Consider the following 27,341-nt stretch of genomic DNA (forward strand, 5'->3'; position numbering starts at 1 on the left):
ATTTCTTCTAAATTGCAGAGAATTGTTAGTTCATGGAGAGAAGAACACAAAGTTCCCTCCTGGATATCCAGAATGTTCTATCTTATATGTCATGACATGTTTACATGATGTACAGGTGTAGTGTGCTTAAACAACAATAGACAGCCATAAACCAAATAGCCAAAGGGTCCCTCTCTCAGAGTCTTTTCTGGTGTTTTATGAATAAATTGACCTTACTGCTCCCCCGTGACCTGAAACACATGAACATAAATGGAGGGTCTTCCCCCGCATTCCTACTCTTACTGTAAAAACAGCTCTGAATAGATAATCTACATTAAAAAGTGACGGGTCTAGAAAGCAGATACGCACAGCCACACACATGCCCGCCACGCACATCGCTCATCAAGGCTCAGCACACACACAAACACGCTTTGAGATGCATAATTCATCCGAGGGGGAGGCTGGCTGCAGAGCTGACTGGAGGGTTTCCTTCCCTCCCTCGGGGAATGAGTCAGAGACAGCACCACCTGACTGAACGTATGGCGTGGGGGCACTGCTGCAGCTCACAGCCAATTAGAATCACTTCCTGTCTGCTCTCTGTCCCCCTCACACACACACACAAACACAAGCACAGAGCCACAGACAGCAAGGCTAATATGGTATATATATCTGACTCAGAGGCCGTGGGAACATTTACTTCCTCATTCACCTTATTTTGAGAAGATCACCGTTTTCTTCACTACTACTTTACTAAAGGGAAGTAGAGTCATATGAACCTACGCTGTGGTGAAAGCAAGTGTCAGGAAGCCAGATGCATGATTTTTGACATTGACAAACGTTTTTATGCAAGGGCAATTCAACATTGGTTTACAAGCCTAAAAGTAGCCAAATCTAAATATATTGGTTTAAAAAATGATCCACGAAACGTCAGTTTTGAGTTGAAGAATTCCAAATTGCCAAATTCCAAGAAAGATTGCAGTGGACAAGACCAGATTGAGTTGAATGAATGTGTGTGTTTCATGTTTTTATATGCATTTAATGCTATTGTATGTATGGTAAATGTACTATAGACATGGATGTCATAGAAAGTGTTACCAAAGTATTGTAATCACCTTGTAAAATATCCACTAACTCAGGGTGGAACTGTAAAATCCAGTGTTCCCTTTGATTGCCAAAAGCCCCTAAATTCCCATAGAAATTACACAGCCTCTGGGTCTTCTGTGTTAGCTGATGCACAGTTTGGGCGTTGCTAACACATCTCGCAGCCAAGATGGTGAATTATTTTTGAAAAAACTGACAAAACACACAGAGCCATACAAAGAAAATGTAACACCTTTTTTAAAAACACTCCTTAAAATACTATGTGATAACTTTGTATAATGGCTCATAAAGCAACAAACAACAATATGCTGCTTGTAGATTATGGTGGATGAGGAAACACATTCACCATAGGTTAAAAAAACATCATGAAATCTATCATTACAGTTGATCATAAACTACGGAGATGCTTCCTGTACTGTACAAATCAGCTCCAGTAGATAAAAGTACGTCAAAGATATGAGTAGGTACCTCTGAAGACGAACAGGGGCAACACATCAGCAGTCATCTGCTGTCATTTATGAAACAGCACTGACATATGACATCACATTCACATACGGTAATACAGCTGTTGCTCATCTACACTGCTTTGACTCACATCAGAAGCTCAGTACCTTCATTTGCTCTACTGTGAATTCCCTGACGCTGCTTTCCCAAACTTCTGCTTGGGCTCGCATCCCCTTAATTAAACGAAACTCCATTTTCTGTTCTGACAAAAACCACCTGTAAGTGACAAACCCCAACATACCAGAACCCTCTGGTGTGTCTGAAACCAGTAACGTGCCTTCAATGCCACAGGACTCTCTGCTTCTCTTTATTTTGTACTACATTGGTCTGATATTTCCTCTTTTTCTGTTGCTGTCCCCCTTTTGTCTCTGCAGTTCCAGTAAAGATGATGGGAAATTATAGAGCTGCTCGGGTGCTGGGTAATGTTTAGTGCATGGTAAATAATAGAAACCACTGGATGAAAGTTATAAATTAAACAACATTTTTTTGGTTATTGAAGCAGCTACAATGTCAAAGTTAATTCTGGAATTAAATGCTCTGCACTGTTGAGTACACAGAGTCACCCACTGTGAGCAGCTGGAGTCTGTCCCATAGTTAGACTTGATTATTGTTACACATGACAAATTGGAAACACGATCTGGCACAGCTTCAGGTATTTAGAATGGACAGAGAAACTTTGACAAGAGAGCATCTGAAATGTAAAGTTAGAGACGTAAAACATGAAAAAAAAAAATCATTATCAACCTTTCGACTATTTGATCATCAAATGAGGAATTTGATGTCAAGTCTGTGAGTTAAATATGGAGCTCCAGTTTGGACAGGGTTAGCCTAGCTTAGTGTTAAGACTGTAAACAGGGGGCGTCAAAACTAGCCTGAAGTCTAAATAAAGAGCCTTTACACACATCCGGGTGTGAGAAGAATTCACAAACAAAAAAAATGCAAAAAAGTCTGCAGATATTAATAGTTGCAACACAGAAGACCAAATACTAGAACCCTAATGAGAGAGTGATATCTACCAGCCTGACTGAAGTAAGTTGGCATAAGCCATGGGGCCTGAATGGTTTTAGTGAATCTGCTTTCAGTTTAAACAGTTACACGGTGTTAGCAGTGGAATGTAACTTTATACATTTACTGAAGTACTGAACAATTTTGAGGTCCAGTATTTCCACATATGTAACTTTAGACATTAGACTTTTGTATTCTTTTTTTACTGAACTGCATTTAGGTGACAGCTGTAGTTACTTTTCAGCTCGAGATTTAACATAAAAAAATAGGATCAATTTAAAATGATTACGCCTGTTGACAAATTAAACCACATTAAAAAGCAGCAATATGCATCAATAATCATAATACAATAATATATTTGGGATATATAAAACAATCTGTGTGTATCTATTCTGCATAAAGAGAACTTTTACTTTTTGATACTTTTTATATTTGATGCTGACACTTTTGTACTTTTTCTTAAGTAAGTTTTAAATGCAGGACTTTTACTTGGAGTAATTTCACAGTGTGGTATTAATACTTTCAATTAAGTAAGGGATCTGAATACTTCTTCCATGGCTGTGCAGTAGATATGTTTACATTTTATTGTGAAACTAAAGAACAGAAAGGGTGGATCTGATTGAAAGGAGTAATCAAGTTTGTCATCTTGTTTGAGCCACTGGGCCTTTGAGTCGGTATTTTTAAAATACCCATAAGTGTTAGTGTATAGGATATGATAGAATATTGCAATTTCTGCGCAACATAATTGGTTGAAAGCTCAGAAAAATCTGAGCTTATTCTAAAAAAAAACATTTTTGCCGGATCGTATTCACATTCTGTTTACAAGTGCTTGTGACGGAAATAACAACAACATAACAAACTAAATACACATAAAAAAAAAAGCTCTCTAAAGCTTACTTATTAACAAAAATAATCCTATTCAATTCATATGAAAACTGTTGAAATGACAATTTAAGATCTTAGAGGGAGTTCACCATGAAATTCTTATAGAACAGAAGTCTATTCATCTGTCCAGAACTACTGCAAAACATTCAACACATTAATTAACTGGATCTAGAGTTCTTCAGATTAGGGCTGGGCGATATGGACCAAAAGTAATTTCCCGATATAAAGCTCCATTACTGCACATTTAAATAAAAAAATATATTTTTTAAAATAGCCTATGAAATAAAATAGGCCAATCTTTTTATGAAATAAATATATTTATATGAGAAAATAATAACAAACATTACAAAATAACTAAATATGACAAACCCCAGAAAGGGCAGCAAGAAAGAAAAAAAATTGAACTATATCGATATATGCGATATGGTCTAATTCCATATAACATTTAAAGATATATCGATATATATTTTATATCGACATATTTTTAACACTTTATTTTCCACATTACAGTACCTACATATCCTACATCTCGTATTGTATTGTTCCATATTACAGTACAGCTGGTGTATTTGAGTAAGATCAATGACAAAGCACCAGGCAGGCAGCACCACACACACAGACAAGATAATTTCCATGCTGGTGTCGTGCCATTAGGACATGAATAGCTGAACCGTGTCACAAAAAAACAAACAAACCTCCCTGCAATCAGACACAGACCAACATCAAAACAATCCACCATGTTTACTTTCTCTGGTTCAGAGACTGTAACCTGACCTGTTCTACAACTGCCAACTGCAGATCTCCATTGCACAGTTGGATTTTTTGCCTGATAATGAATCCATTTTAAAGGCTTTATGTTATGACCGCAGACAACCAGGGCAAAGTGATTTCCCAAGAAGACTGTCCATAACCAAATGGCACTTTTTTCTTAAACTAAAGATATTCTTAGAGACACTGACTGGCTCAATGAGGATACTATGACTTATCATACACAGCTTGTTTGATTCTGATCAAAACTGGAGGAGGGACATATTTTGGCACTGATATTTGCTCTATTGCTTGATATTATAAATAAAGGTATAACCAAATAACCAAAGCACTGGTTGTAATTAAAATTAAACCTCAAGGGAGTGGGTATATAGTTACTGATTGTCCATAATAGATGATACAATGATATGATGATATTATTCACATACTTTGTCCGGTTGTTTGGCCGCATGCATGATTGATTTTGATATCACAATGAAGAATTTTCTATAAACTTCTGTGTCAGTGTGGGAATACATAGATAAGAAATGTCTGCTTAGATGACGTGTGTAATGCAGCTCAATGCACATGCTTTATACTGTGTCCAATGTGGCTTGGCTTCAGTGGTATCAGTACGCTCCTACAATGGTTCGTATTGTATTTAACGACAATGAATACAGTTGATAGCCGAAAGTTTTAAAAGTATTGTAGTTTTAAACAAGGGGCTAACGGTTGACTACTGGGGTAAGTTCAGACACCAAAAGTACTTGGTTATATTTAGAAAAAAATCTCTTGGTTGAAGTAGACATGTACACAAAGTAAGTTAATTTACAAGTTAACTTACATGCATACTGTACGGAGCTTAAAGTAATAATGTAGACTTTTGGTCTCACAGGTAACACAAGCTCCGGTGTCCTCCCTATGCGGACTTTCTTGCTCTTGATACGTCATCATCTAAATTGCGACATAATTACCACAGCCAACTAACAACTAACGGCAACATTGGTCATAGTGACCTCCTGGCTCCGGTTATGTGGATTATATAAGAATTCTATAGCATTACTTCCTTTAGGTATAGGTACAAACAGTGAATGATAACAGCCTGTGTGGTGACAGAGCTACAGCAGATATGTTGGTGTTTGAAAAGAGAGGCAGCGGAGGGTAAAAGGCACTAAATATAAACAAACTCCATAACCCGCTGACACCATGGTGCATGTAGCTGTACAACCACTGTAGCAAAATAAATGTGGTTGAATACACACAAACACATAACCAAGCTTTGGATTCCGGTTTTTATGTTGAATTTTAACCCTTCTATTTGTTCTAGCATCTTCTTTGAAGCAGTTTAAGTATCCTGTTGATTTATTAAGTATCTTAGAATATATGAAGATATTATGAATCACATTTTGTAACAAACCCTATTTATCTGTTGTCAATCTCTGCAAACAATTTGTGTGGGTGCAAAACGCATATTTTGGAAACTATGAAGTTAATGGGCTGCGATGGGACATCAGGAACTAATCCACATCTGCTGACTCATAATTGAACACCCACTCCTGGCACCTGTTTGTGAAGAAATGCGCTCTCACGCCGAGCCTGCAGGGTTAAACGATACAGTACAGACATGCTAGTGCTTAACATTCTCCTGCCATGAAATAGCCCGGCAGCAGCAGGACACTCACAGCCTGCCAGACACCTAATTGGCCTCCAGGAGAGATACAAACATCAAACTGCTCATCATCGTCTCTCTGTCGCTTTGTTCTGCTTTTGCCTGCAGTTTCCTGTTTGACCCTCAGTTAAGTTTTTATTTAATACAAAAGACGAAGTAATATAGATATCATATAAATGACAGTTTACAACAGAAGAACAAGACAAAGCAGGAACTGTTTAGAGCAGAATGTGACATATACTTTCTGTAACCTTAATACCAACCACTAATGGCCCACTTAAACCTCAACTGTACAATGTATTTAAATTGTTTGTTGTTAAAAACTAAAGTGAGAATTTTGTGAGAATAGGTTAGCCCTCCACTATACACAGATCCCATTTCAGGATCAGAAATGCCATGAAATGGCATGAAATGGCCGTCAGAATCAAGAAGCTCCTCTAAGAAATGCAATCATGTTTTTCTCTTATTTGGAAAACAGCTGGTGGATCCCTCGGTCAAGGTGAGTCTGAGGTGAATCCTCAGTACACTGTCTCATTATTGCAGCCTCTGAAATTGGACAGCGATGTAAATGGAGGGGGGGGGTAGATAGGTTGTGTGCTTTAATTTGCATGACTATCTTAGTTGAACTTGATCATTTGCTCAGCTGTTTGAACCGTCTCTCACTGCAGCCTATGGCTGTTTGGTGTCCAACTCCCTGCCCTCTAACCTAAACACACACACACAGACAAACATGCACATACAGAAACAGGTCTTTAAGTTCATCCCTGCAGCCTTCTACAAAGATTGTTGCTTCAGCTGGTGTGACAGAAGAACAGCAGGTCAGCAACAACAGTGACCTTGAACTCGCTGTTTCATTTGTGAAGTCACCCCATAAAAATCTAGCATCTTCATCGTCCCCCCAGAGGAAATCCTGCTACATTTACAGCATTTAGCTTTGTAGAAACTAATGCATTGTCAGGTTTCATGTCTTCCTCAAGGATGAAAGATTGTTGATGTGAATGCATCTCTGACTACAGATACATAAAAAAAAAAGATGCATGCATTTGCCAAAGGTAAGTTTGAGTCCTTCAATGTTACCTAGATTGCAAATATAAAGCAGTAATAAAAGATATTGTAAAAGTGCTATAAACTTGCACTTAAAATAAACTGAGTAAACTCCATCCACTGATGATATACTGAACAAAGTTTAGGAAAAGCTTGGAAAACTGTAATTAAAATGTCAGCTTTCTCAACAAAATGCTACTTTTAGATGATAAACCACAAACAAGAGCAACACAAGAGTTTGATAGCTTCAGTTGTCTCTTTATATTTATTGGCTGACGCCTTAGTTGATAAATAACTGATATTTTACTTGGGATATTAAATCACATCATCTGTCATCTGTCTCATGTTTTGAAACAAGCTGTAATGGAAAGCCGGTCTCAATGTCAGCCAACATCAAAATCTAAGTGAGTGCTGTAAAGGCAGCAAGCAGCTCAATATATCTGATAAAACAGAATCAAGTCAGAGTAAAAAATGTGGGAAATACTGATGAATGAAAAAGTTTGAAATGACATCAATCAAGGTCTAGTTTGGACAAATCAACATACATTAGACATTACATTAGAGGGGGAATGTCACCTCATCCCTTTTGTAAACCTGCCATCCCCATCTACATCCCCTACTAGTTGAATATGTCTGCCCGACTCATTGATCCTTTATCTGACCGAGTTTTGTGCAAGTTAGAATCATGGCTTTAAAATATCAGTAGCTTAACTGCTCTGTGTACCAATGCTATTCCAAAAAAGTTGGAATTCCGCCTAAAACACAAATAAAATGGAAAGTGTTAATTTACTAATCCTTTGTGACATACATTCAATTGAAAACTGTACAATATTCAACTGACAATATATTTATGTTCAAAGAGATAATACTGGATTAATTAAAAATTTAAAAAAGTTTGGAAAGACTGACAGATGTGCACAGTCAAAAACTTTTCTCAAGGAACTTAATACAAAGTCTATACTATCTATTACAAAAAAATAGTGCACATACTGTGCATACACAGCTGCGGTACAAAAAATAAACATTTAAACTTTCTGTACATGCCAGATGATGTCTGGTTAAATATCTGGTTAAAGGTTAAATATTTCAGCTATAAGATTATGCTTGAATTAACTTATAATGTGAATGAGTTCAACACAAAGTATGAGTTAGTGGATCCTACAGTAAAGCTTATCAGCTCACACAAAAGGCTCATTATGCACTTGGATATACTGAGGTGTGAAATTTGTACCAATGGATTTGATTTAACTGAGGCTCTTGAATTGAACATGAATTACAGGGAGCAAAAGAACATTTCCAGCTGTATCCACTCACATAATGAGCTAAATGTGCTCCAGAAGTGGCAGTATTTTGGGAAGGGATTTTGGCTGAATGTGTTACATTCCCACAAATGGCTCATCTAAAGAGCCTCTGAATCGTACTTCCCCTGAGAATGTGTAAAAGGTTGGAGTCTGGTCATTCAGTCCATTTAAACAACTTGAGTAAAATTATTGATTTTTTGTGCTATGAACCTCTGCTGCATTAAGCCTTGTTTAATGCAGCAGCTCCTCCTCTATAGTTTCACGTCACCTGTTCATGAGGACACTTGCAGGAAGAAGACATAGAGAGAGATTTTGGTGCAGCATTAGCACTGAAAGCTATGCAGGGAGGAGGGCTTGTGAATGGGCAAGTTAGACTTCCTGTGACCTCTGAGGATTAATCAGAGGAAACCCTGGGTCCTTAAGTCCCGCCTCATCGGCCCATCCGAGGGCCGTCACCAATGATTAGAGTCCTTGTGGGGAGATTACAGCCTATTAGCACAGAGGCAGATGACCAGTAGTAACCCCACGGCCGCACTCTATTTAAAGGCATCCTACTGGGCTTTCTCTTATTATTTATATATATATTTTTTCCCTTTTTTGAAACCTTTCGTTTACTTCTTTTTTTCCCCACCAATGCTTTATCATCCTCTCCAGTCACTCTACTTTACACCAGTCATCCTTATCTCTTTCTGCCATTCCTCTACTAAGACAACCCTCCAAGAGTCAAACCACAACTTGTCACTGTCACTGAGGTACAATTGTTCAGACACTGTAACATCCTGTGTGCGCTAAACGGCCATTTCTGCTTCTGAACTGATATGCAAAACAACAGGTAATTGCAAATATTGTTCATAAAATCAGTGAATGATGCACGCTGCAGGAAAAAAAAAAGTACTACAGATTATATACAGCAAGAGAGAATTTTAGTATAATATATTTATAAAATAAAAATGCAGCACTGAAGTAAAAATAAAAAGAGACATACAGAGCAAGCAAAGGCTAAATAAAGCATATCAGGCATAAGATCTAAGCTGTAATTTCACTGCAGAAGGGTTAAAGCAGCTGTGGTCTAGGCAGTGGCACTTACAAATGCGTCGGAGGCAGCCGGGCAGCCGGTGAGGCGTGATGTATGCCTGTGTGTATGTACATGTGTGTCTGTGTGTGTGTGTGTGTGTGTGTGTGTGTATGTGGTGTGTGAAGGGGCCTCAGGCGGATATCACATCACCCTGTGCAAACTAGTGATTACCTTCCCATTGCCACCAGCCAGATTAAGCTGAGGCAAGCAAGAGGAAGGCAGCGCGATTTGTTTTGGCCTAGTTTGGGCCTGGCTGGCCTCCGTATCACACCACCCTCAGCTCGACAGACGCTGCGCTCTCTCTCACCACACCCACCCATCACTCCCTCCCTCCCTCAACCACTCTCTCTCTCTCTCTCTCTCTTTCTCTCTCTCTCTCTCTCTTTCTCTCTCTCTCTCTCTCTCTCTCTCTCTCTCTTCTCTCTCTCTCTCTCTCTCTCTCTCTCTCTCTCTCTCTCTCTCTCTCTCTCTCTCTCTCTTCCTGTACATGCAGCATGCCTCTTCTCTGTCAGTAAATAGACATAATGGCACACAATACACATACACAAGTAGGTACACATGCAAATATACACTTCTGCTTCCACGGTTAATATTTGCACATTTAAACAAATTACACAAACCAACACAGAATAAAGCTGCTTGCAGTTTGATTTGACTTTCAAAGAGAGAGTAAAGGTAGGCCTGAGGATCTCAACCTGGGGGACTGGGACCCCTAATGGCCCACAAGTCAAGTTCAGGATGTAATCTATGGGGAAATCTTTATTTTGACCTATTAATCTTCTATTTGGGTTTACATTGTTCATCAGTGTGCAAGTGTATCATGTCATGTGGCTTCATTATAACAGATAGGAGTCAAAAAGGCTGACATCCATCAGGATAACAGTGACATACTACTGCTTCCATTTCTGAAATCAAACTTTAAGACAAAAAAAAGGCTCCTTGAGGGGTTCCCTATGGCAAACCAATCAATATTTTCCATCTGAAAAGAGGACAAATAGCACAAATCAAATCGGGACAACATTGTTCATTACTCAGAAGGCTAATTTATAAGAGAACTACTTGAGCATGTGATAGGCATAGAGGCCTGATTCAGCACTTTTGTGTGAGCCGTTACTGCCCAGCATCCCACAATATGAGGAAGAGGATACACTGATGCTGAAACAGCAATACACCACTCAGAGGGAAAGCTGCCATGTGGATCTGAGAGCATCCAGGCTGGCTGATATTATTGATTACACCAGGATTGAGACTTTAGAGTAATGCATATGGCATCTTAAAATCACTACCTTGACATGTGATTGAAGTTAGAATAAAAAAACACTTGTCAGACGTGAAGATACAGGAATTTGTACATTGCACTTTGTCTCTTAACTCCTCACACATAACTCCTGCACATCAAAGACATTTATCACATAGCAGGGAACACTCAACATTTATTGAATCAAAATGTGGTGTTTGCTTTGATTTGCAGGTTTTCAACATTTTCACAATCGCTCTGACTCCCTTCCCTCTTCGTCTTCTTACAATCTCTAATTTGATACCATCCAGTTGTTTGAATGACAACAAGGCACAATGTCATATTTAGACACTACACTATTCCTCTCTGACTATGACCTCTGATCAGATGAGACAATCCGCTGAATTTAAGCATATTACTAAGCGGAGGAAAAGAAACGAACCTGGTCCTTGAGATATCTCAAGCAGAGGAGCAACCATCCTAAAATAGTAAAATATCATTGGTTGATTCCTGCCAAAGGGTGGTGCAACCCCACTGCCATCCCTTTAATCAAATATTGAGGAGGGAAAAAGAATAGGTTTACAGGCTGTGTCTGGCTGCACTAGATGGTGATTAAATTGAATTATTTATATTGAGGCGCAGCAGGATGTTGGGATGCGCTGACAGGTTAAAGGTGTCATGAATCTCCCCAAGGGGCCCCTTTCAGCCTCACTGTGTATATATTTTCAGCCAGACAATTCAGTCTGCTTTAAACAACTTTGGGCCTCGATTCTGATTGGCTGCTCGGTTATTAAATATACAACACATGCAACCCTGTAACAGCAGATTTTAATATTAATGCATCAACCAAAATCCCAACTGTTACTGGCTGTTCGTCACTTAGCAACCATGCAGTGCAGCTGCTGCTGAGGACCTAAACTCTTTGGCGTAGGAATACATACATACATACCTAGGGATATTTCGCTAAAACTTCGCCTCGTTGTAGCCTTCTGTCACGATCCATTAAAAAATCCTCCACTCAGCATTTACACGGTTTCTTATGACACATTGCAAAGAAGCAATAACCCTCCGCTATTGTGCCGTAGAACGCCTCTTATCTGGTCTGTTACACTGTCTAACACAGCTTGAAAGGGACTATATCTTTTACAAAAAATCTCCTCACGCTTAATACAGACGACTATGGGTCAACGACTGTGCCTCTGGATGGTTTTCATGTCCTTTAAACCGCTCAGTAACCCGGGGTGGGGGTGGTTAAAGCGGAGCATGCCGTGCTCTCTAGTTTTGCCGGTAGGCCGCAGGATTTCAGCACCCCTATCGCCTGGACAGCTCCGTCCAATCGGATGCTGCCATTTGAAGCGCGTCATCCTTCCTCATCCTCTTCATCCTCCCTCCCTCCATCACCGAGGCATGGCGGAGGACATCACAGACGAAATGCTGAGTTTACCAACCGGCTTCTTGGCAAACCAGCGTGTTTAGTAAAAAATAAGCGGTGTGTGATGTCTGTTACAGCCTCTTGCAGGTGAAAACACAAGATACAACAGGAGGTTGTTAGTGAGGCTGTTTTTTTAGGCTTTTTGTAATGACGTGTGTCCGGATTTCACGTACAATGTCACACGACCTTAGCATCTGGCCTTAGCAAATGCACACGTTTGATCCCGTTTGGCCCAAAGTGAGAACAGTCCCAGTCGTTTAAATGGATGCATTTCCAACAAAAACACACACTTCACGACACGGAAATTAAATCGCTGATGATCTGCAGAATGACCCGCATACGTTTAGCCGCATGGCAGCCTGTCCACCTCACAGTACCTGATTAAAGGTAAAGGCAACCTGGAAACACCCCTGCACGTTGCATTCTCTAATGGAGAATACATCCAGGCACTGTCGTTGAAACCTGCTAAAACCGAGATGTTAGGCTACACGTTGGCATTGAGGTATTTCTTTATACACGTGTTGTCTGAGATTAAAATGTAAAATGTCATCGGCGTCATTGCAATGCAGGGAATTGCAGCAGTAGAGTCTGGTTAAATACTCGATGAAGTGAAAAGGAAAATAAATAGAGCAGCCTTTGCTGGATGAAAAAGCCGGCAGTGAATTACACACAATGCGCCTCAGCCCCGCGAGACAGGTGCATCGCCTATAATAACACCGGCTATAGGATTATAAAGCATAAAAAATAATTTAAAAAGAACACCAAGATGTATTAAAAACTCACCTAATATAATCCAGAGCGACCCAGAGACCAAAACGAATGCGAGCATGTCTTTCTCATTGAGTCAGCTGTGCCGGTGCAGGAGCGGCTCAGAACTGCAGCATCGACTGCAGCAAGTCGCCGACAATCTGGGAGATTAAGGAGGGGGGGCAACAATATATCTGAGGCAGACCACAGTGGGGGAGCTGGGCAGGAGATGGCGTCCAGTGGGTTTTTAAATGTGGAGCGCACTGAAGAAACAAACCCTAGCCTATTGAAGCATCCTTCCTCCTGGTGGATCTTTCCACCTTCACCTAGTTGGCTGCTGCGCAATGGCAGACACCCCTGCTGAAATGAAAGGGCTTATGGGTCGGAAGGAAGATGCGATCGACGCCAAGGTTACTGGGGATGAAATGTCTATTCTATATGCATGCGTATGAACAAAACCTTCATTTAGTTTTAATATTTATTATTGAATAATAATAATATTCTGTCAAATTGTTTCTAATAGCCATGCTATGGATTCGAGCCTTTAATTGCTATCCTTTAAAAAATAGGCTTTTTAAATGAGTTTTAAATGTTTTTTGTAAATAAAACCTGTAGGCTATCTGCGTATTTTCGTGTATATTTTTAAACATTACATATTTAGTCTGATTTTAAAAGAAGCTGTGTTATTTTGTCCCACGGCACATCACCCTATCCCTGCAGCTGAGCGCAGCTTTGACATGGAGTAACTTTGCATCAGGATCACGTGGTACAATAAGACACTCCCAATGAACTAAAGTAACCTTGAGAATGGCTGACAGAGAGGCGGTGAGTGAGTAACAGCAGGGATGAGAGGACGAAAATAACAGAATTACATGCGATCTCATTTTTAAATATATAGAAATGTATTATTTGGTGTGTTGAGGAGTCAATTGGGACACAGTGGTTACATTTAAAGTGATTACATTTGCCATCCTGTTAGCACCTTCAGATTGGGACATGAATGCATCAAATTATTTTTGTTCTGCACTGACTTTTATCCAATAACACACAATTTTATCCACTTCGTATATTTTAATAAAAGAAAAATTGCATTATGAGTGACGAGTCGCCTATCTTATACCCTGTATGCTCTATTTTGAGTGAAACAATAGATTTATGTGAATATTTGATTTCCAGGCTATTAATTCACTGACTCAGTCTGCCAGTTTATTTACCACAAAACTCCTTTTTAAGTGTGTCCAGTAGTGACCAACATGCTTACTGTCTTATTGTGCTGCTGTCATGTGACTGACCTTATTAAATGGGTCACTCCTCAGGACCTCTAATCTGTCACTGGAAGCAGTGCCATCCGCCACCTTCTTGTTCTTATTCTTTTCCTCCCTGATCCCGCTGCAGAGAAGAAACACACACGCCAGAGAGCAAAGAATGATCCGGTGCACTGAGACAGATAGTCAACATGTATATTGATGGAGGAGGGAGAAATGGTCAAACAGATATACAAGGAGAAGGAGGGAAATTTTAGTCCTTTTTTCTTTATTTATTCTTTTCTTTTCTTATGTAGTTTGTAAATCTTAACCTAATTACCTGTGATCGGCCAGCAGGACTGCAGGAGAATGAATGCAGCTAATGGGCAAGCTCTGATCACACAGTTTATTTATTTCGCAATGTGATCAAAGTACACACTAGATGGTATAAAAAAACACTCTGTGTGTAAAATTTACAAATACGATTCTTAAATGTTACCATATTACCACAGAAATTTTAGGTTTAGGTTAAAGTTCACAAGGGAAAAATACAGAGATTAACTTCCCCTCCTTTCACAGAATAATCATAAATGAAGAATTCCTAATGTTTCAAGGTCAAAATGTAATATTTCTTCTTACATAAAACAGCGTTAATTGTCACTGTCTTGTAAATTGTTATATTTTACAAGTAAATAACATACATTTCTAATTATTTAATATGACTTTTTTTTTACAACATGAAGAGTAGATGAAATTTCACAACTGAAAGGTATCAGTCCATTGATGTTGCATTACAACAAAACTCTACAGAACAGAAAGTGAAGCTTATTACAACAAATGATATGTTGTGATTAAGTCCTGACAGAAAGTCTTTGACACTTAGACTCTACAGGAAGATTTGTAATCTGTAATTTATAAATTCCCCATGAAGTCATGTGAGGAGGGCTCACAAAGATACTAGAATGCAAAGCTGTGAATGCGGGGTGAACCAGTAGAGAATATGCAGGGTCCAGAATTTAGTGCTGCACCCCTAGTAGTGGCTTGAGATCCTGCAGGGACTGGTGGATTAATAAATTGAGGAATCTGTAAGGACTGGGCAGTGATGGGGAGGTGGAGGGGTGCACATAACAACAGCATGAATATACTAAAGGTGAGGGAAGAGAGAAAAGAGGCAGCAGCAAGATGACAGGCTAACAGTGTGTGTCGCTCTGCTATCGGATAGACATGATTAGCTGATGAAAACTGCTAATAAAATGATTGACAGCCACGGACATTGACAGCGATGACATCATGAGCATGTGTACGAGGAGTCAATTTTTGAGAAATAAAACTACAGGCCTATGCATGCAAAGAGATAGTCTTTAGACTGAAATCTGCTAGAACTTCATCTCTGCGAGGTAGTCGTATGTTGTGGTTGAGTGTCAGGACCAGTTTCCTCTACTTTGGGCAGGGTACTTGTCGACCAATAAAACCTATAAATTAAAAACTATAACACTGAGATAATTTGCCCAAGTTGGGCACGACAGACTCAAGAAAAGCAAATAGGATTAAGCTGTCTTCATTCCACATTGATTTAATGGCATCAAAAGCAGTGTACAAAAAAAAGGAGTTGTCTCAAGATCAACATACCTTAGTAGAGAATAGGTGTCTGTTTTATAATCTTTGTCCAGATGGTGCCCTCTACACATGGTGTCATCTCCAGACTTTGTGAGTTATGTTTGATTACAGATTATTCCATCTAATTTATGACGAATTTTCCTCCTCTACGTATTCTTTGGTTTACTGCCAATGCCTGAGAGACCAGCTGAACTGTGCACGCTGTGGCTGTATTGCCGGGTAAAGCTCTCTCTAGAGGTTCCTCTCCAGAGTTCAGTTGTCTGAGACTCACCCAAGCCACCCACTATCTGGATCTATACAATCACCTGACATTACAAACAGAGGTCTGTACATGTCTACCATGGCAGTCAATACTCCTGGGTGTGATACCTGAGAGGACACAAAGACACAGGACACCAACTTTGAATCATCTACATTTTTTCCGATCTTGTGTCCTTATGCCACTCCAACTACCTGCTTCTCATGCATACTTTTGGCTCCTTAAAATGGTTATCTCTCCCTCTGTTAACTACACAGAGGATATGCTAAAGCTAAGGCCAAAGTTCTGTGCCTTCCAACATGTGTGTCCTTTCCAACAAACATAACTCTCTTATAATATAATTTTCCAATTACATAGTTTAGTCATTTCCTTCCCATACTGTAGATTGTCACTAGAAGTTACTTAATTTATTTTAAAATTAATCGTCCACATTTTCCCACCACAGGTGCTAACCTTAGACTGTAAACTAATAGTAGATGTCCATGTCCAGTAGCCACCATGATGTCACTTATTGATTTCTGCACTGCTGCTGTGAAGCCTTGAATTTGGTATTTTTTCTGACACCATATCGTTCTTTTTGCAACCGATACATGCGCAGAACAGATCTGGAGCCAGAATGATGCAATCAGCTAACGCTAGCGCTACGGTGAGAGAAGAAAACGTTTTTCTTGTTAACCACACAACTGCAAGCCTCACGGTGGTACTTGAGCAATACTCAGGATATCACCATCTGGCCTTGGTGTGCCATGATACTCTGTACAGACTTGCATCACATTCTATTGTACAGTTGTACAGACCAACAGAAAAACTGACATTTTAATCTCCAGGGTCAGCATGACTTTAACCTACCATTTGCATGGCTAAAAATAGCCAAAAGCATACAGTTATGTTACAATAGTGGCACAAAGCAAAGGGGATGTAAGCTAATACATTTAACCTTATGAGTGGGTTACTAAGAGGTCTTTTACAACTAGATGTGTGGACAAAAACAGACTGCAAAGATACTTATTATATTGGTATGACCACGTTAGGAATGAACATGTATAGATTGTATGGGTCTGTCTGCCTACCATAGATTTGACTGCACTAAAGATAAGAATTAGAAAATCATCATTTTGACCCTGAGACCCTCAAAGATATATTTTACTGCCATCTCCTTGTTTCTGCTTCAACACAGGGTTCACTCAGCGTTAACTGTGTTTTTTATGGTGAGTAAACTCAGAGAATTAACTTCATATCTTGTAATGCACCAAACAAATGTGAGGTCTCCACGTAAGGTGACCTTAGTTTCATTTAGTGTACGGCACAACATTTGATAAGCAGTTGAAGGACAACAATTTTAAACAAAAAAAAAAAAACGATTTTAAGATTCTTTTACTGGTTTATAAATCTCTTAATGGTCTTAGTCCAGTCTATTTATCTGATTTACTTTTATATATGAACCCTCGACGACCCTCAGGTCTTCTGGGAGTGGCCTTTTAATAATGCCAAAAGTTAGAACAAAAACCCACGGTGAGGCATCATTTTCTCACTGTGGTCCACGTTTGTGGAACAGCCTCCCTGAAGACCTGAGGGTATCAGAGACTGTTCATATTTTTAAGAGCAAACTTAAGACTTATCTTTTTAATTTGGCTTTTACTTGAAACATTTAAAAATATTTTTGTGCTCCATGCATCTTAGTGTTACATCCTCTCTTTTATTTCTTTATTTCTTTATTTGATAGTATTTATCACTCCATTATATGTATATATATATATATATATATATATATATATATAAATATATTCTCATGCTATACTTTTTTAATTAATTTATTTTTTTTAACTTTTTATTGTTGTTATTATTTACTTTTGTTTTTTTTATTTTATCTTACCTTACGTAATTTTTTATTTACTTTATCTAATTAATTTCTAACCTGCCTCCAGTGTTTCCTCACTGCTCGACGTTGAGATGGCAATATCTCAATTTGTGCTTTGGAGGGTTGGGGATGAGCAGAGGGTGTTTGCTTGTTTCTATGTTTTATTATTTTTATTATTATTATTTTCTCCTTTTTTTATGTGAAGCATACATTTCTGCATTTCTGTTACATTTCTCTTGTATGAAAAGTGCTGTACAAATAAAGTCTGATTGATTTAAGAAAAGGGGCCACAGATGAAAGAAAAGGCCGAGATAAATACCAAACTTTGAAGGATGAGAGGTAAAAACGGAAGACTGAAGCTGGAAGGCCAGCAAGTTCCCACTTCGTTTCTTACTTTCCTTGCTTCCTCCAAATCCTATGTTGTTCTTTGACAATTAAAACAACTTTAACAAATTTGCTCTTTTCCTATAAAAGAAGAAAAAGATAATACACTTATCGGTCCAAAACAGCAGCAGTAGCAACAACAACGGCAACATTAACAACAACAAAAAAATAACAGCAAACAAAAAGGCCCAGATAGAATCAAATATGAAATATGAATGTTAAAAACACAAAAATACAATTATTATCATTGATATTATTGTTATTCTCATGTAAGGTGTTATATTATTATTTCAATTAAAAGTTATTTCAGTTAAAAGTTATTTCAAATCCTATGATCAAACTAAAACCTTGTTGTTGAGGAGAAAATGGCAAAGGAAACTGAGTTACTGTTTTTTTTATGATTGTGATGGCAAGAAAGTAATGTAGTTGAGTAAAAATGTGTGGTATTTGTACTACTTTCCTTGGGTTTCCTGCTAATGCATAGTTATACTCAACTACAATCAGACTAAAAAAGATAAGCTTCAAACAACTAAACATAGCTTAGTAATAATGCATTGATAAAGACAAAACCTGGTGAACTCTTACTAAAAAGCCTGTAGCTCCTCTACAGCTGTAGCTTTGTGATGTTAATACTTTTACTTGTGCACAACACTGCCCCTTAGTTGCTATTTGCTGAAGAAATACATTTTAGGTAGAACATTTCACCTCAACAGCACCATCTCTGCCAAAACCACTCAGGGTATGGTGCAGCTTGTCACTGTGTTGTGGCTAAAACAAACAGTACCCTTATTGGCCTGATGGGGGTGCCAAACTTCAAAAACACTCAGGCAAAACTGCATGTAGTCTTGTCAGTTTGAGTGAAACCTGCAGCATGCAGAGATGATGTAATTAATGTGTGACTGGCCTGAGGGCTGTTTGTGTCGTTTGTGGAAACTCCACATGTTAACCCATGTCTACAAATCTTAAGCAAAATTTGTGTAACATGTTGTAATGTTTTACACTTTTTCACTCTCCTTGACCTTGGCCTTTCTCACCACCAGAGTCACAAATAAAGCTTAGGGAGCAGTGAGGGTACAGTTTAGTAAATGCTCTTGGAATCGTGTTAAATAGCCCCCTCTCCCATCATAGTATTATTACAGTTAAGTGTTACTATACTAAGTAGCAATGTCTCCTTGTTGTTGTTCTTTTTTCTGTGTGTATTTCCCTCTTTTTGGTTTCGAGTGATATATACAGGGAATAGAAGCTACTGAAAACCTGAGTCAGTTTCCTTGTAAGTAAGAGCACACTTGGCCAATAAAGTGGATTCTGATTCGGGTTATGGACTCATGGGAAAAAAATGCCTTGATATTTTAGAGACCTGATTTTTCTTTTCTCATTTTATTGCATTTTGTCTTTTACATCAGTAATGCTTTATGTAGGGTCCACACTTTCCATTTATGTTTCTGGAATTAATTATCTTTTGAGCTATTTGGTATTAGTTATAGAGAAATAGAGACAGTCACACTGATATCTTTTAAGGAAATGTCAAATTTCTTTCTACCACTATAGGTACCAAAATACATTTTGCCCCTAAGACTTTTAGGAAATTATTAGAAAATTATCACAAACATTACTTTCAGACTTCACTGCAGATGCCTTGACAGGTGTTTGTATATGGAAAATATTACTATAACCAACCGAAAGAAAACAAACTGAGTGCAAAATAGAAAATATGCTACACAAATATGTCATGATTGGACAAAATTGACCAGAGAAAAAGATTAAATAGTAAATAGTCGTCCCCCCCCCCCCCCCCCCCCCCAATGCATGAGGTCGCAGTGTAATTGCAGGCTAACTAACGAAGGCTCTGACATGATCCAGTGACAGTGAGCTGTTAAAGCAGATGGTCCAGAGGGAGATTGGATGCTCAAGCTGCTTGTCTCATCCCAAAGCCTCAAATTACTGTCTTAGCCTTGCAGGTGGCCTAAATAATGAGAATCACTATCACTGAAGAAAAACAGTGCAATAAATGTGCAGGAATTTGTAACTGTGGGCGTGAAAACAACTTAGCACATTTAGCAATGACAGTAGAAAATAAACAATTACTGGTCTATAAGGCTAAAGTTAAAAAAGCAGAGTTTGAAACTATGAAATGGAGAGATTGTATTGTTATTATTCTGGATTACTGGTTTGCTTACTGATTTAAATATTTTTTCTCATAGAAATTAAAATGTGCAAAATAAAAAAAAGAAGTAAATATTATATTAGCGAAATAGATTTTTTTTATTAACTATTTAAAAAAACAGGCTGTGTTCATTCAAATTAAAACCTGCTGGCTGTACAGCTAGTCACTCTCAGTTTGGCTTGTGTTTCCTTAAAAAATGATAGGTATGTGTGATGTGGCAAATTGTTGTGTTTAGATATTTCTAAAGTCCTGAAAGGCTCAAATTATCTTCCACTTTTTTACGGGAATATGAATAATTGGAGCAATGTGCCTCAGATTTATCATGTAAATTGGGGGTGGGGGTGGGGTGGGGGGGGGGGGGGGGGGGGGGGGGGGGGTAGCTGTAGGTTGGAAACCATCATTTCAAATATATAATTTGATCCAAAAACACAACAAAACATCAAAACATGCCATTCTGATAATAAACACTACACAGTTGCATGTGTCTTGCCTCAGCCACTCCAGTGAATTCCTATAAATCGCATGTTTCGTTTCTCTCCACAATACTATAATTAATCTGCAGGGAGCTGGCAACAATAATCGCCGGAAAAAATCGGGATGATTTTCCCCTACAAATCCAGTTTTCAGACTTCATTGGGAAATCCCGCGGACTACCTGCCGGTGAAAACTCCGCAGGAAAACTCCCTGCTATCCCCTTCCAAGCGCGCGCGCCCGAGGTGTGCATATCACCCGCACACAGCCGGCAGGGGCGCGCAAACAACATCAAGCGGGAAGTCCCAAAATGGACAGAAGCACCAGTAGCTGCGACAACAGCGGCATGGGGCTTCCCAAACTGTCCGCTGAGCTATGCGTGCATCGGTGCTGTTATATAACATGAAGGCCGGTTATTAGAGCTCAAAAATGAGAAAACCGAGCGCCGGAATTCAATGTGTATCTTACGAAACATTAAAACATTTCAATATAGATCATGCCCTGTCATTTTCATTCACTCTGTTGCAGTTTTGTGCACGCATTGGTATATTTCTAATCATTTTATGAGCTCTCCGGGTGAATTATTGTGTAAATGATAAGGAGTTCCGCCTGTAGGTCACTACTGCTCCTGTGCATGTTGTGTCATCGCCGCTTCAGTTCAACACACTGCATGGCCCACATTCAAGCCTGTACGACACTGCCCCTGCCGGTGACTGAAATTACTACATCATTTCTTGTAAATGCCTTACTTCTCAGCTGAACAGCATATTACACTAAAGGGCTGGTCCCATGCACATGCTTATCATGTCATGCTTTGGGTTCACTTTGGTATTTGGAGCATGGATGATCGTGTGCGTGTGTGTGTGTTTGTGTGTGTACATGTGTGTGCAGGTGGTATGCATACACTTATTTTAATAAGGTACACTTTGCACAATCTCCAAACTACTCATATAAAGACCTATACTACTCATATAAAGACCTATATATACCTATATCATGACTTTTAGCCTAACACTGAAAATGCAAATCACATTGAATATCACTACAGTGATGTTTATGGCACATTATGTGCTTTAATAATAAAAAACATTGTTGGTAAAACTTTAGTTCTTCATCCTAAAATATATAATATACAATGTTTGACAAAGCCTGTAATCAAAGCGTGTACAATAAGCGGGACAGTTGCAGAGTCTGCAGAAATCTCCCATGCTAAATACATAAAGGTGTCTCATTCAAGGTTTGAGGGTCGGACCTGTCTACGTGCATTATCAACCCGTGTTGTTGTTAACTTCCTTCTTGCCTTCAACAGCGTGATTTCTCGGAAACAGGTCTGCTGCTGAACTGATCTGCAGGCAGCGCATGCGCCTTTACGCTGTAAAAAATATCCACCACAAACAAATTTAATTATACAGTTGATCCTTTATGGTCTTCAAATCATATTTTTGTTACACATTGAGGGTGTGATCTGCAAATATGCAGAGATTAAAGCAGGTCTTTGCAAATTCTCTTTGAAAAATAGAAGTTAGTCTCGACATGGTTTTAATTTTTTGTTTCTGAGTGGACACTTTTTACAGCATTCACGCCTCCTCGTTCAGCCGGGGAAAACCCTGCGAGAACTATAAAAATCCGGTGCCCTCGGTGATAAAGCCAGTACCCACTTCATACCCAGACAGGTCTGCAGCTGGATAACACAAAGAAGAGTGAAGAAGCTTCTCTGGAGCAAACTTAAACCTATCGGACTATTCTTGTGCATTTTCCTCTTACGGATCATAGAACAAGCAAAGTCTGTAAGTGATATGATATTCATCCATCACTTCTACTTGCATGGATTTATGTTTTTATTTTTTAAATACCGGTAGTTGTTTTTTGAAAACAAATATCTTAGAATGAGAATAGAATATATCGAATGCAAAAAAGGAATACATAGTTGTTAGTATCATCTAACATATATAACGTATAGATGCTTTTAATTATTCGCATAGTAAAATGTGTGTAATTCCAGCTCACCATGCGTTACTATTGACACGAATTGATCCAACAGAAATGAAGTAACTTTATTTTAGCCTAAATAAATGTAAGTGTGCATGCAGTAGTGCAGGAGGAGGTGTGTGCTCTCGTGTTGGCTCTTTCCGCGTGGAGGGGAGCTTTGAGCGCGCGTCTCCAACCGCCTCCTGCTTGAGTTCAGTTGAGTTGCACTGTTTTCTTTAAGACCTTTTGACTATAAAATCAGTTTGCCTGAACTTTATCGCGTTCTTAAGTGCAAACGCCTTAAAAGTCCACACAGGAAAAGCTTTTTGGTGACCCTCATAACTAACGCTAACTCCTACGCGTAAACGCCCCCTGATCTCCTGCGTGCCCTGGCCGTGAACCCACCCTCAGCCTCCTGCGCGGCCAGAAGGCAGCAGTAAATCTAAACCGAGGCAGATGCGGGAGATGATTTCCTTACACTGCTTATTATCACACACTGCATTCCTTGTTTATCTAAAGACTATTTTCCTCTATTGCTGCATATTTTAGGCAAACATGCCCGTGTCAAGGATGAGGATGAGGCCATGGCTGGAGGAGAAGATCGAGTCACAGTCCGTCTTGGGTCTGACTTGGTTGGACAAGGTGAGACACATTAGATTGGTTTATGCCAATAGCATTAAGTAAAAGCATGTAGTCGGCAGGCTTTTTAAAAAATGAGCACAGAAACAGACATTCTGAAATGTATTTGTTCTAGAGTCAGAGCTCCACCTTTGTTGGATAGGGAAGTGATCTGCGTGGCTTTATGTCCAAACAGCATTTGCATATTACTCATAAAGTGGCTTGTTTGAAGTACTAGATTGGCTGAATTGTGGTGCTGTACAACAGAAAAAGAAAAAAAAGAGAGATGTTAAGGAAAATATTTGGCAACTATGGCAGCCTCGACCAAACACCATGTGGTACTCCAAACGGACAAAAACAGACACCAGTGGTTAGGCCTACTTATTACAGCATACTCTAACACCAGTTGTGATCCCACCACTGTGTGCAGAATTTCTGCAAAATAGGCCACACATGCAGAAAAGAGACATTAACATGATGTGGTTCAAACTAAAAACAAACTTGTTTGGCATGTGGTTTTTCTTCTACTTCGACTGTGCTATGCAAAAAATATTTTTACATAATGTAGGGTCATGCAATAGATAACAGTTAACAGCAGCCTACAAGTTAGATGCTCAGTTCAAATGGCAGCCTCTTGCAACATTTGAATTTTTTGGTTCTAATATTAATGTTAAACCCTCATTCAAACTCAGTATTTTCTTTTTATACTTTCCAGGATAAGACAATGTTCTCCATCCCCTGGAAGCATGCAGCTCGCCACGGCTGGCAGATGGACAAGGATGCATGTCTGTTCAAACAATGGGCCATCCACACAGGTGAGCACATGTGAATACTGCAGACTATGCACATGATAATGCAGAACATTCTTATCTTTTTGGATGAAAAGGTTTGAAACTAAACATCATGCATTCTGCAGGGAAATATGTCGAAGGTCAGGCTTGTGACCCAAAGACATGGAAAGCCAACTTCCGCTGTGCAATGAACTCATTGCCTGACATCGAGGAGGTGAAAGACAAGAGCATCAACAAAGGCCACCAAGCTGTGCGTGTCTTCAGGATGCTGCCTTCAACCCCAAAATCTAGAGGTGAGAAACTGACAGGAAGCAAGCAAGCAGTTTGTTAAATATGACTTAACAATGGTGTACAGCGTCACACTGAGGTTTGTTTTTATACTCCTAGGATCACACAACGAGCTGTTTAACTGATCAAAATGTCTTTCTTTCATCTGTATAGATAAACGAAGCAAAGCAAAGGAATCCAGGCCAAGGAAGAAGGTAAAATATCTTCTTTTAAATATAAAATGTTATTTTACTGACATCGATGCAGTAGCTAGACATACAGTAGTCTGTTTTTTGTCTATATCTCACTGAATGTGATTTTATCTTTGCCTCTGCAGAGCTCTATTGTCAAGCAGGAGGAAGACACTGACTGTAGCGATACTCAGTCTGAGTCAATGATGGAAGACTCTATGTCCCCTCAGGAGAACACAGTCGACAGCACAGTGCGCACAGAGCAGGAAGGTGAGGAGACACATATGGACAGTTACACACTTCAAAACATTGTAATTTTCTTTGTAATAACCTATACAAACACAAAATATTCTTACTGTCAGGTGACAGGTTGAACTAAAGCCTTTAATTGTCAATGAAAGCTGGAGCATCAAGTGTATTAAATGCTTTTTGCCATCTTTGCAGATTATACAATCGAGGCTCAATCTGAAGTTCCTGACTGGTCCGTATCAGTAGAAATCGGCCCTGAGAGCTTTCCAAGCTTCTACCAGAGATTTGAAGTATCACCGGAGCACACCGACGGTAAGATAACAACATACTTGTTAGTAAATGCTTAATGTTTAACCTTATTGAAATTAAGTTAACTCAAATGAATGAACTCACATCCTCTCTATTTTCTTCCCCTCTCTTTGCTTTGATCTTCCAGATTACGACTATAACGACGACATAATCCAGGTAAGCATTGCCTTCAGCTCCTACTCTTACTCCCAGCATGCATTTTTCATTGACAGGAATACCCATGTGTGTCTTACCCTGCCTGACTGGCTTGTGTATTAATACCCAAAATAATAACATAAGACTGTTTGGTGTGGTAAAACTACTAAAATATTAGAGCCATACTCAATCCAGTGTTGCTCTTTCAGATTTGCCAGCAACTGGAGAAAGAAACAAACTGGCTGTCAAGCAGTTTAGACGGCAGGGGGTTCCTGAGCAATGAAGCATGCACCAGTCCAGGGAGCCAGTGGAGTGAATCTTCCTCAGGTAAATGTTACTAATAGATGCACAACTGTCTCTTAATTCATGTGCAACATAATGCCTTAAAATCTACAAGTAAATCGATGTTTCTACAAGGATTGGTTCAGGTGCATCACACTTGTTAGTATTTTTTTTAACACATTATAAATGCACTGGTGTGAGTTATAAGTATGTTGTTATGGCAGTATGCATAAAAAATGTTTAAGTAATTATTATTACAATTAATTATTATTGAAGGCTAGCCTGCTCCTGCAATGTTGAGATGGAATAACAGAAGGGTTGAAATTAATGCACTGCCTAAGTCTGAGATCAAAAACACTGGATGCTACATTTCCCACAATGCAACTTAATAGCCTCTTCTGTTATACCCTCACTGCCTGGTCAATGTTTCAATTTTTGAAGTCCACGGGCAGAGTTCATAACATAATCTCACACCCAATCTGAAACAATGACAGTCGCTTAATGTCACTTTTTGAAATGCTTAATATTTAACTATGAATTCTTCAGCATTCTGACCTTGGATTTCCTCTGTTTATTTTACAGTCGACGAGCTAGAAGAATTGCCACAGTACACAACTTTGGGTGCTGGATATACAAATTCCTTGGAAGACCCATGGAGCAGCTTTTGCCAGCATCTGCCTCTGCTCTGAAATCTTCAGATCAGGACAGGATAGTTCTATGAGACTTTGGACTTTTAAAAAAAGATAATCCTGCCCACCATCTTCATCTACTGAGCCCTCTTCTCAGTTGAATCACCATAATCATCCTTCCAGTCTGTGATGGATGATGCCCACACTTTAAGCTAAAACACCATCATCCCCCATGTGAAGTGCGTTTCACGGCCGGTCGCAGTACAAAGAGCTTTCCTCATCTCCCTCAACCTTTGTGTGAAGTTATAAAGTGAAGTCCTGAAGTGCACTGCTGTGTTAGAGGAACTCACACACTGTTCATTTTCTATGTTATTGGCTGGTTCAAGGCATTTTGGTGCTCAGTTTCTTTGTGATGATGACTTTTGATAACACAGGATTTCTCTTGTTTTACTCATATACATGATCATACTCAGTTATAAATATACGAGATAAACAATACTTACCTCCAAATGCACATAGGCTAATTTTTGGTTTGCTCAGCATTTATTCAGAGGGGTTCACATTCACCTATCAGTTTTTCCGTTATATGCACGCAGGTAAATTTTAGTTTAAGGGACAGGAATGCCTTTTGGCAAACCTTAAATTTTGGTGAAAGCTCTACTTCAAAATCTCACAGTTGTTTTGCTTCAGGCTCAACAATGTATGTACATAGTTGTTTTTGTTTGTGTGTATTTTTTTTTATAAAATAAAAAAACTAATTGTGAATGAATATGACTTTTTATTATGAAGGGCTTTATGACTTTAAGTGCTCTGTTTAGTGAAATGAACTAAGATTCCCTCCAGTGACAAATGAATAGAATTATTGTAAAAAGTCGACTTATCTTGGGCCAAATAGTCACGCTATAATGTACATCACTCTTAATCACAGGTCTTTTTCTTTTCTTTTCTAATTTTGACAAAATTGCCCACAGGTGAAATTGGTTGTAAAATTTTGGCTAAATTATTTTTTCTATAAAAAGGTCTAGATTATGTTGGAATAGATTATAATAAAATAATATATGTCATGACCGATAGGAACTACTTCTGCATCTGGCCTGATACGGCAATAAATAGTCACTGATTAATGTCGTATTTTTCATTCTGTAAACATATAGAAAGTAGTTGCATTAATTATATTTC

General features: G+C 38.9%; 2 protein-coding genes across 5 annotated transcripts in view; one reads left to right on the forward strand and one right to left on the reverse strand.

Annotated features, from left to right (window-relative positions):
- The window catches only part of acsl6 (acyl-CoA synthetase long chain family member 6), a 42,416-nt gene extending 28,086 nt beyond the window's left edge, over nt 1-14,330 (reverse strand). Inside the window, exons 1-2 of one of the 3 annotated variants that reach the window (XM_059351175.1) lie at nt 14,311-14,330; nt 14,019-14,115 (exon numbers count right to left, since the gene is read on the reverse strand). Coding sequence is in view for 2 of the 3 variants with exons in the window: in XM_059351174.1 (XP_059207157.1) it covers nt 12,763-12,808 (46 nt within the window). In the remaining variant the exon portion in view is untranslated. Of the gene's footprint in view, nt 1-12,762; nt 13,577-14,018; nt 14,116-14,310 lie in introns of those variants that run through there. The other 2 variants (XM_059351174.1, XM_059351173.1) reach the window with 2 other exon arrangements.
- Nucleotides 14,331-22,391: 8,061 nt separating this feature from the next.
- Nucleotides 22,392-26,927, forward strand: irf1b (interferon regulatory factor 1b). 2 transcript variants are annotated; one of them, XM_059351546.1, is made up of 10 exons: nt 22,392-22,510; nt 23,241-23,333; nt 24,025-24,124; nt 24,226-24,393; nt 24,542-24,582; nt 24,705-24,828; nt 25,003-25,119; nt 25,244-25,272; nt 25,461-25,578; nt 26,116-26,927. In XM_059351546.1, the coding sequence occupies exons 2-10, from the start codon at nt 23,247-23,249 to the stop codon at nt 26,220-26,222; spliced, it is 891 nt and encodes a 296-aa protein (XP_059207529.1). In that variant the 5' UTR covers nt 22,392-22,510; nt 23,241-23,246; the 3' UTR covers nt 26,223-26,927. The 2 variants fall into 2 exon arrangements, with proteins under 2 accessions (XP_059207529.1, XP_059207530.1); XM_059351547.1 differs by lacking the exon at nt 25,461-25,578.
- The last annotated feature ends 414 nt before the right edge of the window (nt 26,928-27,341 follow it).

The sequence above is a fragment of the Centropristis striata genome, chromosome 15 (genome assembly GCF_030273125.1).
Source record: "Centropristis striata isolate RG_2023a ecotype Rhode Island chromosome 15, C.striata_1.0, whole genome shotgun sequence".
Lineage (NCBI taxonomy): Eukaryota > Metazoa > Chordata > Actinopteri > Perciformes > Serranidae > Centropristis > Centropristis striata.